Source organism: Lolium perenne, chromosome 1, assembly GCF_019359855.2.
Source record: "Lolium perenne isolate Kyuss_39 chromosome 1, Kyuss_2.0, whole genome shotgun sequence".
NCBI classification, from domain to species: Eukaryota; Viridiplantae; Streptophyta; class Magnoliopsida; order Poales; family Poaceae; genus Lolium; species Lolium perenne.
Window position 1 is genome coordinate 110,918,001 of NC_067244.2, and position 15,552 is coordinate 110,933,552.

General features: G+C 44.5%; 1 protein-coding gene across 1 annotated transcript; it reads right to left on the bottom strand.

Moving 5' to 3' along the window:
- Positions 1–2,872: 2,872 nt before the first annotated feature.
- On the bottom strand, positions 2,873–7,813 carry LOC127299144 (plant intracellular Ras-group-related LRR protein 8). The gene is made up of 10 exons (XM_051329061.1): positions 7,578–7,813; positions 7,394–7,488; positions 6,836–6,997; positions 6,097–6,207; positions 5,908–6,008; positions 5,051–5,188; positions 4,580–4,628; positions 4,201–4,266; positions 3,523–3,642; positions 2,873–3,213 (listed from the first exon to the last, which is right to left on the bottom strand). Exons 1-10 carry the CDS (start codon positions 7,732–7,734, stop codon positions 3,091–3,093), a joined length of 1,122 nt encoding a protein of 373 aa, XP_051185021.1. The 5' UTR covers positions 7,735–7,813; the 3' UTR covers positions 2,873–3,090.
- Positions 7,814–15,552: the final 7,739 nt, after the last annotated feature.

A 15,552-nucleotide genomic window follows, 5' to 3' on the forward strand; every position in this document is an offset into this window, starting at 1 on the left:
CCTGGATTAGAAGTACTATGTGATTTGTATGCCACTGATCATGATTTGGCTGAACCATACCGCTTGTGTGTTATTGGTAAAGCATGGGAAAAATATCACATACATGATAGGTTCTTGTTTAGAGCTAACAAACTATGTGTTCCAGAATCATCTGTGCTTTTGTTCTTATTGCAGGAATCACATGCTGGAGGTTTGATGGGTCACTTTGGGCGTGAGAAGACGCTACTTATGCTCGCTGATCACTTTTATTGGCCAAAGATGAGGCGAGATGTGGACAGGTATGTGAAGAGGTGCATTACTTGTAAAAAGTCCAAGTCCAAGCTGAAGCCTCAGGGTTTGTATACTCCTTTACCGGCACCTACTACACCTTGGGAGTATATTAGTATGGATTTTGTGTTAGGTTTGCCGCATACTAAAAGAGGCCATGATTCTATATTTGTGGTAGTGGACAGATTTTCTAAAATGTCACACTTTATTGCCTGCCACAAGAGCGACGATGCGTCGCATATTGCTAACCTGTTTTTCAGGGAGATTGTACGACTACATGGAGTCCCGAAGACTATTGTTTCTGATCGTGACGTGAAGTTTATGAGCTACTTTTTGAAGACGCTATGGGGAAAGCTGGGGACAAAGCTACTTTTCAGTACTACTTGTCATCCCCAAACTGATGGTCAAACTGAGGTGGTGAATCGAACCTTGTCACAACTGTTGAGATCCATGATCAAGAAGAACCTGAAGGAGTGGGAAGAGTGTTTGCCACATGTGGAGTTTGCTTACAACAGGGCGGTACACTCTACCACGAAGCTGTGTCCTTTTGAGGTGGTGTATGGTTTCAAACCCATTACTCCACTTGACTTGTTGCCTTTGCCCATACATGAGAGAGTTAATATGGAGGCATCCAAGAGGGCATATTTTGTGCGAAAGATCCATGTGAAGACTAAAGAGTTGATAGAGAAGAAAGGCAAGAGCAATGCTGCAAGGATGAACAAGAAGCGCAAAAAGATGTTGTTCAAGCCTGGTGATATGGTATGGGTACATTTTCGCAAGGATAGGTTCCCGAAGCTGCGGAAGTCCAAGTTGCTTCCTCGTGGTGCTGGTCCTTACAAAGTGCTTGCCAAGATCAACGATAATGCATACTCGATAGATCTTCCACTTGATGAGTTTGGTGTCAGTAATTCTTTCAATGTTGCTGATTTGACACCATATGACAGAGAAGACCTTGGAGCGTCGAGGTCGACGCCTTTTGAAGGGGGGGATGATGAGGACATCCCTACCACACCACTACCTCCATCATTATAAGATAAAGATGAACCTGCTGTGAAGCTCAAGTCCAATGAAGTTCGGATTGGACCTATTACAATGGCTCGTGCGAAGCTACTTAAACAACAGGTGAACTTGTTTCTAAACGATACTTTGATTGATGAGAACTTTATACTGCCTAAGTCTTGCTACTTATGTATCATCAGGTATGAAGAGGAGACAAGCATCGCACGAGGAGGAGAGGAGCAGCTGGACGTGAAGATGGACGTGAAGCTGGACATGGAGCTGGACATGAAGATATCTCATGGTCGCGCGACGGAGGAGCGGGAGGCATGCGCGAGAGGAGCAGAAGAAGTCCAGGTCGGCCCAGCACCCGGTCAGACCGGCCGCCACGCCGGCGCGCCCGGTCGCTGGCCCGGTCCAACCGGGCGGCAGACCGGATTCACCCCGGCGCCAACCGGGCGCCATGCTGATGCCAACCGGACGGGTTACTACGCAACAATTCACCCGCCCGGTTGCCACCCGGTCCCTAGCCCGGTTTGAACCGGCCAGCCCGGTCCCAGGCCCGGTCGACCGGCCCCCTGACCGACCGTGTCCGAGTCTGTCTCGACCAGATCTATTCTGGGTCGGTTATTCTCGTACTTTTTCGATCTGAGGTCGTCCCGGACGCCTATATAAGTGTCCAGGACGCCCCCAAAGTTGCTTGAGACCACGTTTAAGATAAACCCTAGTTCTTAGTTGTTTGCTCTGCAAAACTATTGAATCCCTACACCATATTGCTTGATATTGTGTAGATCTGAAAGTCTTGTGTGATCTGCTATTCCATTGGGAATTAGAAGGTTGCAACTTACCGCTTCGTGGTCGGCGGCTACGTGCGCAAGTGTGTGGAGTTGCGAATATCTTGCAGGGTTGAGAGCTGTTGCATTGGCGACAGGGACCAATCGAGAGATCTCGTTACATCATACAAGTTATCATCCACTTCAACAAGTTACCTCCGCTGCAATCACCCCGTGATCATCATCACCACCGTTGCTTACTGAGAAGATCGGGCCACCCCTTATCAATATCCATTTGACTAATTCAAATGATAGATGTTGAGGGAGAGTGTTCGTTGGCCATCAACTATCTTGCTTGCCATCAACACGCATTATCACCTCATTTTATCCAAACAACTCTCAAACAGTAGGTTTAGTTTTCCAATAAAACATACCAAATATCAAATACTTTGTAAACCGTAACAAGTGTTTTTAAGGAAAATATTTATAACATGTATGTCATATATACCTTCTCTATTGATGACTTCCCTTGCTATTGGTTCTACTTTTCTCAAAGACCAAATATCAAATACTTTGTAAACCGCAACAAGTGTTTTTAAGGAAAATATTTATAACATGTATATCATATATACCTTCTCTGCTATTGGTTCTACTTTTAGAGTTCTTAACTCAGCCAGGAATTGATGAAATATGAGCGATTTCTCTCTCATGACATTCCTAGACACAATCTTTGTAGTGGGGCAAATCGGTCTGTGGTCTGTCATCCAGTAGCATAGATACGTGAACGTACTTAGCGGGTTAATCCACCTGACATATCAGTTTTCGCAACAACGTACTAGACAATATCCAATTTTTTTACCTTTATGTAAGCATTAGAAGCTACAATACATGCGAATATTACTAGTGACTAAAGAGTAACCACCCTTTTCCATCTCTTGGTCTTAAAGCGTGATGAAAAAAGAGAAGAAAACACAGGTATGCATCCACAATGTTAGGATTAACATCAGCTCTTGGTTTGTTCAAGAGGCAGAAAATCACATGGCAAGCGAAGCAATTATGAACGCCTGTCGCTATCATCCGCACCTTCATCGAAGACGCCTGATGATCCCACACGGAAATCCAGCTGTTTTTGATACTTCTGCCGCCTACGTTCATCAAACTCCTCCCAGCCCTCAACCTGCTTCAGACAAGTAAAATGGCATCAGCGCTGTAAAATGTCTCCATCCAAGACAAGGCCCAACATGCAATAAACGAATCTCACCATATTTCTTCAAGAAAAGGTAAAGAATTTCATCGAATGTCGGAACAAATAGAGCACTTATTAATATGGTTGTATAAATATGGAAACTTCATTATGGTGGCAGGAGATTTCAGATGGTGAAGCTGAATTTTCCAACTCCAAAGGTAAGCATGTAGCCATCTTTCTTAGTTCCACTGGAATGATGATGAAAACTAACAATGTGTGAGCCTTTTCGGGAACTTATACCTGTCGAAGAATATCATTTGTGATTCCAGTGCCATGGAGATCAAGTGTGGTCAGCCGCCAGCACTTCTTGAATAAAGTTGATGGTAAGGAATTAAGACCATTATTCCTTATAATCAAAGTCTGTTGGAAGAAAGGTTTTACAAACAATGAATACTACAGTGTTTTCTTGTCAGCATAAGAGAGCAACGATAAGTCACATAAATGCAAGATAGCAAGTACCGACTAAATAAAATGGAACTAATCCATGCTCTAATTTAGTAAAGAAGTGCAATACAACCAAACAGTTTAACCATCGTGATTTTCTTTCTCGCAAGTCATGAGGTCAGAAAATAGCATGAAGGAAAATATTTCACATTAATAGCGGCTTATATTGTTATGGTATAGAGCGTACAAGAATAGCTGCTATATTTCTTTATTAAAAACTATCAAATGAAATATAGTATTTTAGATGCTGATAGTTTTTTCTCTATAAACTTGGTCAAACTTTGCACTGTTTCTTTGGACAGTATTTATACACCTCACAAAAAGGAACGGAGGGACTAATATAATAGGCATGAAACATATTTTAGTACTACATGTGCATGTACTCCTTCCATCCTATAATATAAGATGTTACAACCAATACGAAGGGAGTATTTGGTTGGGAGCACTTCTTCACATGTAGCTATAGGGACATACCTTTAGATTTTGAAGGTTTCCAAAAGCCTCTGGTAGCTCAGCTAAAAGATTTGATGATAAGTTAACCTGATGAAGACAACTTTGGTGAATTAAAATGCCAAATGCAAGACCAAAAGAGTTCATGAGGTGTTACTAGGATAGGTGGGTGCATTGTTGGATCATCACTTATTTTTGGTGTACAACGGATGAATTGGTGATGAACAACTTTTTCCACCCCTCCAAACAAGTGAATTAAGTTCAGGGTGGGGATCGGACAGGACATGGATCGCCTCATCCAATTCCTCAAACCAGTGTAACCAATGCACCGGAGTGCTCAGTATGTACTGCCATAGAAGAATGTAAGGACCAGAAATGGGGGGAAAAGAGAAAAGGCACACACCTCAATGAGAGATTCACAGTCTCCTATAGAGGAAGGCAACAACGTTATCCTGCCAACAAGTGAATATCATGTCAGAAAGTGGAAGATCTATAGTAGAACTTCTAGCATTCAAAGCTTTAAATTTTTGAACCAAACAATACCAATGTAATTCCCATATTTTTAGGCACGACAGGATGTTCATGGAACAGCTTACAAGATCTATAGTACAACTTGCAAGATGCAAGCCTGCAAGTATTAAAGATCATTATAGAAATTAGCACTAACAAACCTGACGTTTTTTTCCATCATTCCAACCCTACAAACTATGATGGGATCATCATCAGAAAATTAAGAATTGAACATACAGATAAGCAATCCTAGCACTAAGCAATCCTAAGTAGAAAGTGTATATTCTGATGTCAGCATATCAAAACATGAGATAACATCAATGAGGTGCTGCAAGTCCAGCAACTGGTGAGTTCAACACATTACCTATTATTATTTGCTATCAAGATCTCTAGCTGCTTCAGCAAACCTATTTCAACAGGTAGGTTACCAAGCATGTTATTTGCAATGCGAAGTTCACGTAGAAAGGTCAATGAGCCCAAACTCGGAGGTAAAGTAACCAATCTGCAAGGTAAAGCCAAAATATATAAACGCACCATCTTGTTCTCCTGTGTTCTAAAGATGCATGTCCAGACTAAAGATCAGACTGTTTAGTCTTGCAAGTAAAAGTCAGTGGGAAAGAGGTATTTTGTTTTAAAGGGGACTATGAAACAATCCCTTTCCGCCGGAAGGTAATTTTATACATACATCTCGATAGCAGGAGGAAAGTCAAGTGACGAGTTCTTTAAATGGTGGTAGTCAAGAACCAGATCGTAAACAAGAATGTAATGGTTATTTTGATAACTCAAAGTAAAACTAGTTTTAATTGTACAATCAACCACAAAAGATTACTAGATAGAAGTGCAACTTGCCCCAGATAATTAAGCAAGTAAGAAACTACAGGGTTCCAACACAAGTGATTGAGAAAAAAAATCTAATAAATTACAATATTAATTGTTCTACTGTTATTTCAACATATGAAGCTGCGTGTTTCAGTTGTGTGCCAGATATCTGTTGTTCTCAGTCAACATGTTGGGTCAATGGTCAGAGTGGCTGATTCAAGAAAGACGCATAAGAGATAGTAGCAAAATTTTACAGGTGGATCATAAGAGCACAAATATAATAGATGGGGAGAAATAATATATTACAGGGGATTATAAGAGACTAAGGTTTTTCTCTACCCCCTTGCAAAATAATATTTTCAGTACGAATAACATAACAGGATTCTGAGCAATCAGACCTACCGATTTTGGCTTAAAGATAAAACTATTAGTCCCTGAACACGTGATAGACCTTCCCAGCAGATTCCCTCATCAGATATATCATTGGCAGTTACCAACAATTTCTACAAGAACAAAAATATGAACTTTCAGATACATCTCCCTATGAAAGAAGAAAATCGATCAACCAGCTAGTCCGGAAAGAACAATTACATTTAATGATTTAAGGGCAACAATTTTCTGTGGAATTGCTTCAATAGAGTTGTTACAGACATCTAGTACTCGTACTGAGGAGCCACAGTCCCAGACTTCTTCAGGTACTGCCTGTTTGAAAGATAACCACAAAAAGTAAGTCCCAAAATGCAACACTAGGGGGAAATTAGACAACAACAACAACCAAGCCTTTCAGTCCCAAACAAGTTGGGGTAGGCTAGAGTTGAAACCCATAAGATCTCGAAGCCAAGTCATGGTTCCGGAACGTGGATAGCTAACTTCCACGCACCCCTGTCCATGGCTAAATCTTTGTCGATATTCATGGACAGGGGTGCGTGGAAGTTAGCTATCCACGTTCCGGAACCATGACTTGGCTTCGAGATCTTATGGGTTTCAACTCTAGCCTACCCCAACTTGTTTGGGACTGAAAGGTTTGGTTGTTGTTGTTGTTGTTGTTGTTGTTGTTGTTGTCTAATTAGACATTCAAAATTAGAAATAAAATGCTTAAAATCCATGATATAGAAAGCTAGAGGTAATGTATGGGTTATTGATGTTATAATAGAATTTCTTGGTGATTGGGAGAACAACCATGGATTGTATTTCTGCACCACAATTGACACATGCACTTCAGTTTTCATAGAATGGTGCCTACTGGATGTTTCACAATCTTCAAATCGCAGCTATACTGTGTTGCTTTACATTTGTGTAAAGGTATTGCAAACAAGTTGGAATCAGATACCTTTAAGCTGGAATCAGATAATGCAATAACACCTGTTATCTTCCATCGCTCCGCTCGGCTTTTGCTGACAATCTCCTGTTTTTGTGTGTGATTTTCCTTGACATTTGAGATCCTCTTTGCACTTGCTGCCGGACCACTGCTATTCTTAGTGATAGGACCGTCCTGTTGGAAAGTAGTGACAAGTTGATTGTAACAAATTAGATAACATGTCAGCCCTGCTCTCAAATTTGCCTCGCTTTAGTTTGTGTAACATTGCATTGTGGAACTATGACTTTGCAGAAATTTCCCCTAACCATCAGAAAATCCCAATGATTCAAAAGTAAGGGCATCAAACTGACGGCTGAAGTAAAGTCAAGCTCACTATCCGCATAACGAAGTATTACCGTTCAATTTCGAGTCAACATAAAAGCTCAGCTGACTGAAATGGAACTTGTGCGCATGCTCGCGGTATGACGAACTAAGCTCCATTGCAACCAAATGGTTATTAACGTCCGAAAAAGATAAAGGTAGAACGAAAGGGAAAGGTGGAACGTATTAGGTAAGATCGAGGCGATTTACCCCCTGATGGAGACCCTCCGAAGCGATGAGCATAACCTTGGATCCGTTACCCACCTGCATCGAGCTCAGGCTCGCTGCTTCCACGAGAACTTTTCCTGCAATCGGAGGGGAGTAAGAGACCACCAAAGGATTGGGTACTGAAAGCAAATTCCTCTTCAGGCGGTAAGGGTTTGGGATTTGGTGCCTTTGCAAATGAGCCTCTGGCCGCGGGGGAGGACGTTGGTGAGCGGCTGGAGGAGGAGCTTAAGTTCCGCCGTGGAGGCGGAAGCCGAAACCACCACCGGAATGGTTCGGCCGGCGAACTTCACGTGGACGGTGATGGTGGGCGGCGAGCTCTCCATGTCTGTTTCCCCTCTGCTAGATCGAGCGAGGGGAGCCGAACTTTACAACGCCGTCGGATGCCGACTAGGGGTGGCACGTTCCGTCGTGACCGATAATTCGGTCATCGTATTTCAAAACTTCATTCTATTTTAAATTCGAAAATTCTATCGCCTAGTCGACCTCGTTTTGGTCCTACGTCGAGGTCGTGCGGCTGAGCCATTGGATCCAATCGAACGGCGCTGTCTCGCGATCGCTCGTCCTCCCACGTGGGGTCCCCACCTGGTCGTAACGTCCTCGCGTTGGGTGCGTGTAGTAATTTCCAGACGTTTCAAATTTCGGTGCTCGTGCTCCCGACAGAATCCATTTCGCCCAAATCTCCCGGAGCTCCGCCCGCACCAACGGCCAAATCGCCGCCGCTCCCCCGTGATTCTCGCCGTAGGTTTGTAGGAGAGTAGAAGATCCTGGCCGCGACGAGTGTACACCATGTCGGCTGGCGGTTGATTCGTCGTCGGAGCTCCGTTTTGGTCCGCTCGGCGGGGGAGGGTTGGCTTCGTTGCGCGCCGGTCACATCCCTACATCGCTGGCCAATGGTGAGGTCTGGTTTGCGTGGGCTCCTCTCTCGACTTCAACACCGCATGTGATTTTTGCTTCTGTGGTTACATCCTTCGTCTGTTCTGGCAGGGATTCGGGGATTTCGACGTTTTATCCTGTTTGCTGCTACATCTACTCGCGCCCGTCCTATTCATGTGGTTTTTCCTAGTAAGCGATGTCGATTTCGTTGAGCATATGTGAGGATCTGTTGAAGCATTCACGGATCTAAGTTATATTTCGAGGATCTCCCTCCGCAACCGCTGATTTAGTTGTAGCAGCATATATATGGTTAAGCTCGTAGCTGATGTTTGTCGATCCTTTTTTGATGCAAATAGGTGTCTATCTGAGCTGTTTTTGTTGATGCTGCTTGTGCCCCTGTCAGATCTGTACATATCTGTTTTCTGGTACATGCTCATCACTATGACATGTTTTGTATGCAGTGTTACATGTTGTCGAGGGAACTCCTCGGCAATGCCCTCAGTTTGGGGCTTAGGGTAGATGGAATCCTGTAGGTTGACACGAGACATCGGTTATCAAACAAGCGGGGAGAGCAATTTACCAAGGTTCGGGGCTCTCGATGGGGTAAAACCCTTACGTCCTGCCTGTCTGATCTTGATTATGAAAATATCGGGTTACAATGGGGTGCCGAAGGTTTCGGCTGTGATCTCGTCGAGAGGCTAAGTTCTATGGGGACCTAGCTCTGGACTTGCGATGGCTAAAATTGCTAAGATTGCGTGTGTCCCTCGGCAGCCCCTCTCCTGGCCCTTATATAGGGAGCCAGGTCTCGAGAGATCTGTCCAGGTACGACTAGGTTACAAAGAACCCTAGTTCTAGACTTTCCTTGTTTGATTCGTCTCTTTGTCTTGTTCTTCAAGGAATCTTCTTCGGCACCGACGTAGTAGTCCACCTTGCCATCGAGTGTCTTCATGGGCCTCCAGTTGGGCCGTTCGGGATAGGGCAATAACAGTTACCCGAAGGGTAATGCCCACGTCAGTAGCCCCCGAGTGTCTAGCCGAAGATATTTTGGGTAGAGACTAAAGCATGCCTCCACCGAATGTTCTTTCCCCTTGGTAAATCTTGTCCTTCTTGCAATAGCATCATCTCCTTCTATCAGGTGCGCGTCCAGCGCTCCCGATGGGAGTAGCCCCCGAGTCTAAGTACGGATGCTTGCAGCCGTGCATAGACTCAAGTTGAGCCACTCGAATGTTTTCTTCTGCCGAAGCTTTTTACATGTCTTCATAAGTCATCCGATATGTTTATATCGGGGCTTCAATTTTTCAAGTAAAGTTTAATGCGTAAAGGATATCGAGTAACGTGCCCAGCTTTGTTGGTTAACTGCCAATGTCAAAACAACGCTACTCTACACAGAAACAAGTCCCCGGGCATGACCCTGGAGTGTAAAAAAGTTCGTCGGGTGCGCAATCGGCGCTCCCGATGGGAGTAGCCCCCGAGTCTGGGCACGGATGCTTGCAACCGGGTGCAGATTCGAGCCAAACGATTCAATCTTTCTTCGACTTTAAATTTATCGGGTGCGCGTTCAGCGCTCCCGATGGGAGTAGCCCCTGAGTCTAGGTGCTAATGTTTGCAACCGTGCATAGACTCAAGCCAGTCCATCCGATAGTTCTGACTTTTCCTCGGATACCTCAAGCGGACTTCACGACGTCACTGATGACGTAATTACTATTTGTAGTTCTGACTGACAGGACATGACCTGACGGGCCCATCCTACTTCTGCGCGGTTCTGTTTAAGAAATGACCACTACTTGCGTGCAGTTACCAATGTGACTCCTCGATTTCTGCGATCGATGATGAGAAGAAATCTCCTTAATAAATTGGAAACAACGACACGTGCCCGCTCAATCCTCAAACTTCCTTTTACTTTATAATCTCTCGGGGTAAACTCTCCCCTTTCCATACTTCATCCTTGCGTCCTTTCTACCTCATTCACCCTTTTTGCTTACAAGTACTGCGCCGCTGCCGCCGTTTCCAGATCTCCCTCAGATCTCATAATGGTGAAAAGGAAGAACCCCACTCTCGCCACCAGTGCTGCGAGCAGTGGCGCCGCCGCCAAGACTCCTCCAAACCCGTCGAGGAGAAGCGCGTCAGATGCTCCTCCCCCAGCTCCGGTGCCGCCAGCGCCATCAAGCTCCACGGTTGTACCTATCCCCGGCGATTGGCCGGCTTCTACCACTACAAAGCGTGATGAGAAGAGGGCCCGTAGCCTCGGAATAATTTCTTCCGACGAGGGGAACGTTATTCTTCCAGGTGCGACTTCACGGCCCAATCCCCCTGCCGGTTTTACTGTGATGTTCTTATCTTTCTTGTACCGAGGTCTTTCGCTCCCCGCTCACAAATTTCTTCATCACCTCCTTCGAGTGTATGAGATTCAACTATGGCAATTGACTCCCAACTCAATCCTTCATCTTGCCATTTTCATTACCCTCTGTGAAGCGTTCTTGGGCATTGAGCCCCACTTTGGTTTGTGGAAGAAGATTTTCTTCGTGAAAAGATACAACTGCAGTGGTGGGACCTTCATCATCGGTGGAGTCGGGTTTGTTGTTCGTAAGGAAGTTAAGTACTTCAACTTCAAAATGAAAGAGCCGTGCAAGGATGGAGGCTGAAGTGGTTTTACATTAAAGATTCACCAACAACCGACCTCCAGCTCCCCCAATTCTCCGATGTTCTGGAGGCCGAGCCCAAGAAGTCATGGAAAAATATTCTCTCACCCGATGAAAAACCAACAGTCGATAGGTTATTCGATAGATTCCTTCGGATCAAGGAATCCGATGGTCAAACCATGATAGGCACCCAGATAGCCGATGTATTCTTAAAACGTCGAGTTCAGCCAATCATGTCTAGGGCCCACCCGATGTGGTTGTATTCGGGCCCTAAGGACGAGACCAGAGTAAATATCGCTGAGTTATCCGAAAAGGAACTGCTTGATGAAGTCCGGCGCCTCACTCTCTTTAGCCAGGAAGATTCAATCCCACTGATATCTTCCCAACAGCCATTCGATGCTGATCATCCACCAACTGAGGTAAGTTTTTCCCTCCGTGCTCTGATTGTCCTCTTTCTTTTGATCATTTTAACTGCTGTTATTTGATAACCCACAAGTATAGGGGATCGCAAAGTCTTCGCGGGAAGTAAAACTCAATTTATTGATTCGACACAAGGGGAGACAAAGAATACTTGAAAGCCTTAACATCGGAGTTGTCAATTCAGCTGCACCTGGAAACAGACTTGCTCGCAAGAGTTTATCAGTAGTAACAGTTTTATAGCAGTAGCAGTAGTGAAATATCAGCAGCAGTGTAACAAAGACAGCAGTAGTGATTATAGTAAACAGCAGGATTAAAGTACTGTAGGCACAGGGATGGATGAACGGGCGTTGCATGGATGAGAGAAACTCATGTAACAATCAAAGTAGGGCATTTGCAGATAGTAATAAAACGGTGTCCAAGTACTAAACAATCCATAGGCATGTGTTCCATATTTAGTCGTACGTGCTCGCAATGAGAAACTTGCACAACATCTTTTGTCCTACCAGCCGGTGGCAGCCGGGCCTCTAGGGAATCTACTGGAAATTAAGGTACTCCTTTTAATAGAGCACCGGAGCAAAGCATTAACACTCCGTGAACACATGGGATCCTCACATCACCGCCTTCCCCTCTGGTTGTCCCAATTTCTGTCACTTTGGGGCCTCGGGTTCCGGACAGCGACATGTGTATACAACTTGCAGGTAAGATCATAAAACAATGCATATTATCATGAAACAATAACATGTTCAGATCTGAGATCATGGCACTCGGGCCCTAGTGACAAGCATTAAGCATAACAAGTTGCAACAATATCATCAAAGTACCAATTACAGACACTAAGCACTATGCCCTAACAATCTTATGCTATTACATGACCAATCTCATCCAATCCCTACCATCCCCTTCAGCCTACAGCGGGGGAATTACTCACACATGGATGGGGGAAACATGGCTGGTCGATGGAGAGGCGTCGGTGGTGATGATGGCGATGATCTCCTCCAATTCCCCGTCCCGGCGGAGTGCTAGAACGGAGTTTCTGGTCCCGAGACGGAGTTTCGCGATGGTGGCGGCGTTCTGGATGGTTTCTGGCGACTTCGACTTTCCGTCTCGCGTTTTTAGATCGAAACCCTTAAGTAGTCCAGAGGGGGCGTCAGAGGCTGGCCGAGGCTGCCTCACACTAGGGCGGCGCGCCCCCCTCCTAGGCCGCGCCGGCCTAGTGTGTGGGGGCCCTGGGCCTCTCCCAGGCCTGCCCTTCTGGCTCCGTGAATCTTCTAAAAAAATAAGCCCTTCGACATAAATTCCGGGGATTTTCCTGAAAGTTGAATTTTGCACAAAAACAAGACACCAGAGCAATTCTGCTGAAAACAGCGTTAGTCCGTGTTAGTTGTATTCAAAATACACAAATTAGAGGCAAAACAATAGCAAAAGTGTTTGGGAAAGTTGATACGTTTTGGACACGCGTTCGATCCCCGGCAACGGCGCCAGAAATTTAGCTTGACACGCGTACAGCACGCGACCGTTGGGAACCCCAAGTGGAAGGTGTGATGCGTATAGCAGTAAGTTTCCCTCAGTAAGAAACCAAGGTTTATCGAACCAGTAGGAGCCAAGAATCACGTTGAAGGTTGATGGCGGCGGAGTGTAGTGCGGCGCAACACCAGGGATTCCGGCGCCAACGTGGAACCTGCACAACACAATCAAGATACTTTGCCCCAACGTGACAGTGAGGTTGTCAATCTCACCGGCTTGCTGTAACAAAGGATTAGATGTATAGTGTGGATGATGATGTTTGCAGAAAGCAGTAGAACGAGTATTGCAGTAGATTGTATTCGATGTAAAAGAATGGACCGGGGTCGACAGTTCACTAGTGGTGTCTCTCCCATAAGAAATAACATGTTGGGTGAACAAATTACAGTTGGGCAATTGACTAATAAAGATGGCATGACAATGCACATACATGTTATGATGAGTAGTGTGAAATTCAATTGGGCATTACGACAAAGTACATAGACCGCTATCTAGCATGCATCTATGCCTAAAAAGTCCACCTTCAGGTTATCATCCGAACCCCTTCCAGTATTAAGTTGCAAACAACAGACAATTGCATTAAGTATGGTGCGTAATGTAATCAACAAATACATCCTTAGACATAGCACTGATGTTTTATCCCTAGTGGCAACAGCACATCCACAACCTTAGAACTTTCTGTCACTGTCCCAGATTTAATGGAGGCATGAACCCACTATCGAGCATAAATACTCCCTCTTGGAGTTACAAGTAACGACTTGGCCAGAGCCTCTACTAATAACGGAGAGCATGCAAGATCATAAACAACACATAGATGATAGATTGATAATCAACACAACATAGCATTCATTATTCATCGGATCCCAACAAACGCAACATATAGCATTACAAATAGATGATCTTGATCATGTTAGGCAGCTCACAAGATCCAACAATGATAGCACAATTAGGAGAAGACGACCATCTAGCTACTGCTATGGACCCATAGTCCAGGGGTGAACTACTCACACATCACTCCGGAGGCGACCATGGCGGTGAAGAGTCCTTCGGGAGATGATTCCCCTCTCCGGCAGGGTGCCAAAGGCGATCTCCTGAATCCCCCGAGATGGGATTGGCGGCGGCGGCGTCTCTGGAAGGTTTTCCGTATCGTGGCTCTCGATACTGGAGTTATTCTCGACGAAGGCTTATGTAGGCATAAGGGTAGGTCAGGGGGCGCCACGAGGGCCCCACACGCTAGGGCCGCGCGGCCCAAGCCCTGGCCGCGCCGCCCTGTTGTGTGGGCGCCTCGTCGCCCCACTTCATTTCCCTTTCGGACTTCTGGAAGCTTCGTGGAAAAATAAGATCCTGGGCGTTGATTTCGTCCAATTCCGAGAATATTTCCTTACTAGGATTTCTGAAACCAAAAACAGCAGAAACAAAGAATGGCTCTTCGGCATCTTGTTAATAGGTTAGTGCCGGAAAATGCATAAATATGACATAAAGTGTGTATAAAACATGTAGGTATTGTCATAAAACAAGCATGGAACATAAAAAATTATCGATACGTTGGAGACGTATCAGCATCCCCAAGCTTAGTTCCTACTCGTCCCGAGTAGGTAAACGATAACAAAGATAATTTCTGAAGTGACATGCCATCATAATCTTGATCAATACTATTGTAAGCACATGTAATGAATGCAGCGATTCAAAGCAATGGTAAAGACAATGGTTAAACAATTGAATCATATAGCAAAGACTTTTCATGAATAGTACTTTCAAGACAAGCATCAATAAGTCTTGCATAAGAGTTAACTCATAAAGCAATAAATTCATATTAAAGGCATTGAAGCAACACAAAGGAAGATTAAGTTTCAGCGGTTGCTTTCAACTTGTAACATGTATATCTCATGGATATTGTCAATGCAAAGTAATATGATGAATGCAAATATGCAAGCATGTAAGAATCAATGCACAGTTAACACAAGTGTTTGCTTCTAAAGTGGAAGGAAATGGGTAAACTGTCTCAACATAAAAGTAGAAGAATGGCCCTTCGCAGAGGGAAGCATTGATTGCTATGTTTGTGCTAGAGCTTTTATTTTGAAAACATAAAGAGAGCATAAAAGTAAATTTTGAGAGGTGTTTGTTGTTGTCAACGAATGGTAGTGGGTACTCTAACCCCCTTGCCAGACAAACCTTCAAAGAGCGGCTCCCATGAAACATTTTTATTTTTGGGTGGCACTCCTTCCAACCTTGCTTTCACAAACCATGGCTAACCGAATCCTCGGGTGCCTGCCAACAATCTCATACCATGAAGGAGTGCCTTTTTATTTTAGTTTTATTTAGATGACACTCCTCCCCACCTTTGCTTTCTCAAGCCATGGCTAACCGAATCCTCGGGTTCCGTCCAACAATCACATACCATGGAGGAGTGTCTATTTTTTTGTAAAATTATGAGAGTTAATTAATTTGGGACTGGGAACCCCATTGCCAGCTCTTTTTGCAAAATTATTGGATAAGCTGATGAAGCCACTAGTCCATTGGTGAAAGTTTCCCAACAAGATTGAAAGATAAACACCACATACTTCCTCATGAGCTATAAAACATTGACAAAAATAAGGGATGATAAATTTTGAATTGTTTAAAGGTAGCACTCAAGCAATTTACTTTGGAATGGCAGAGAAATACCATGTAGTAGGTAGGTATGGTGGA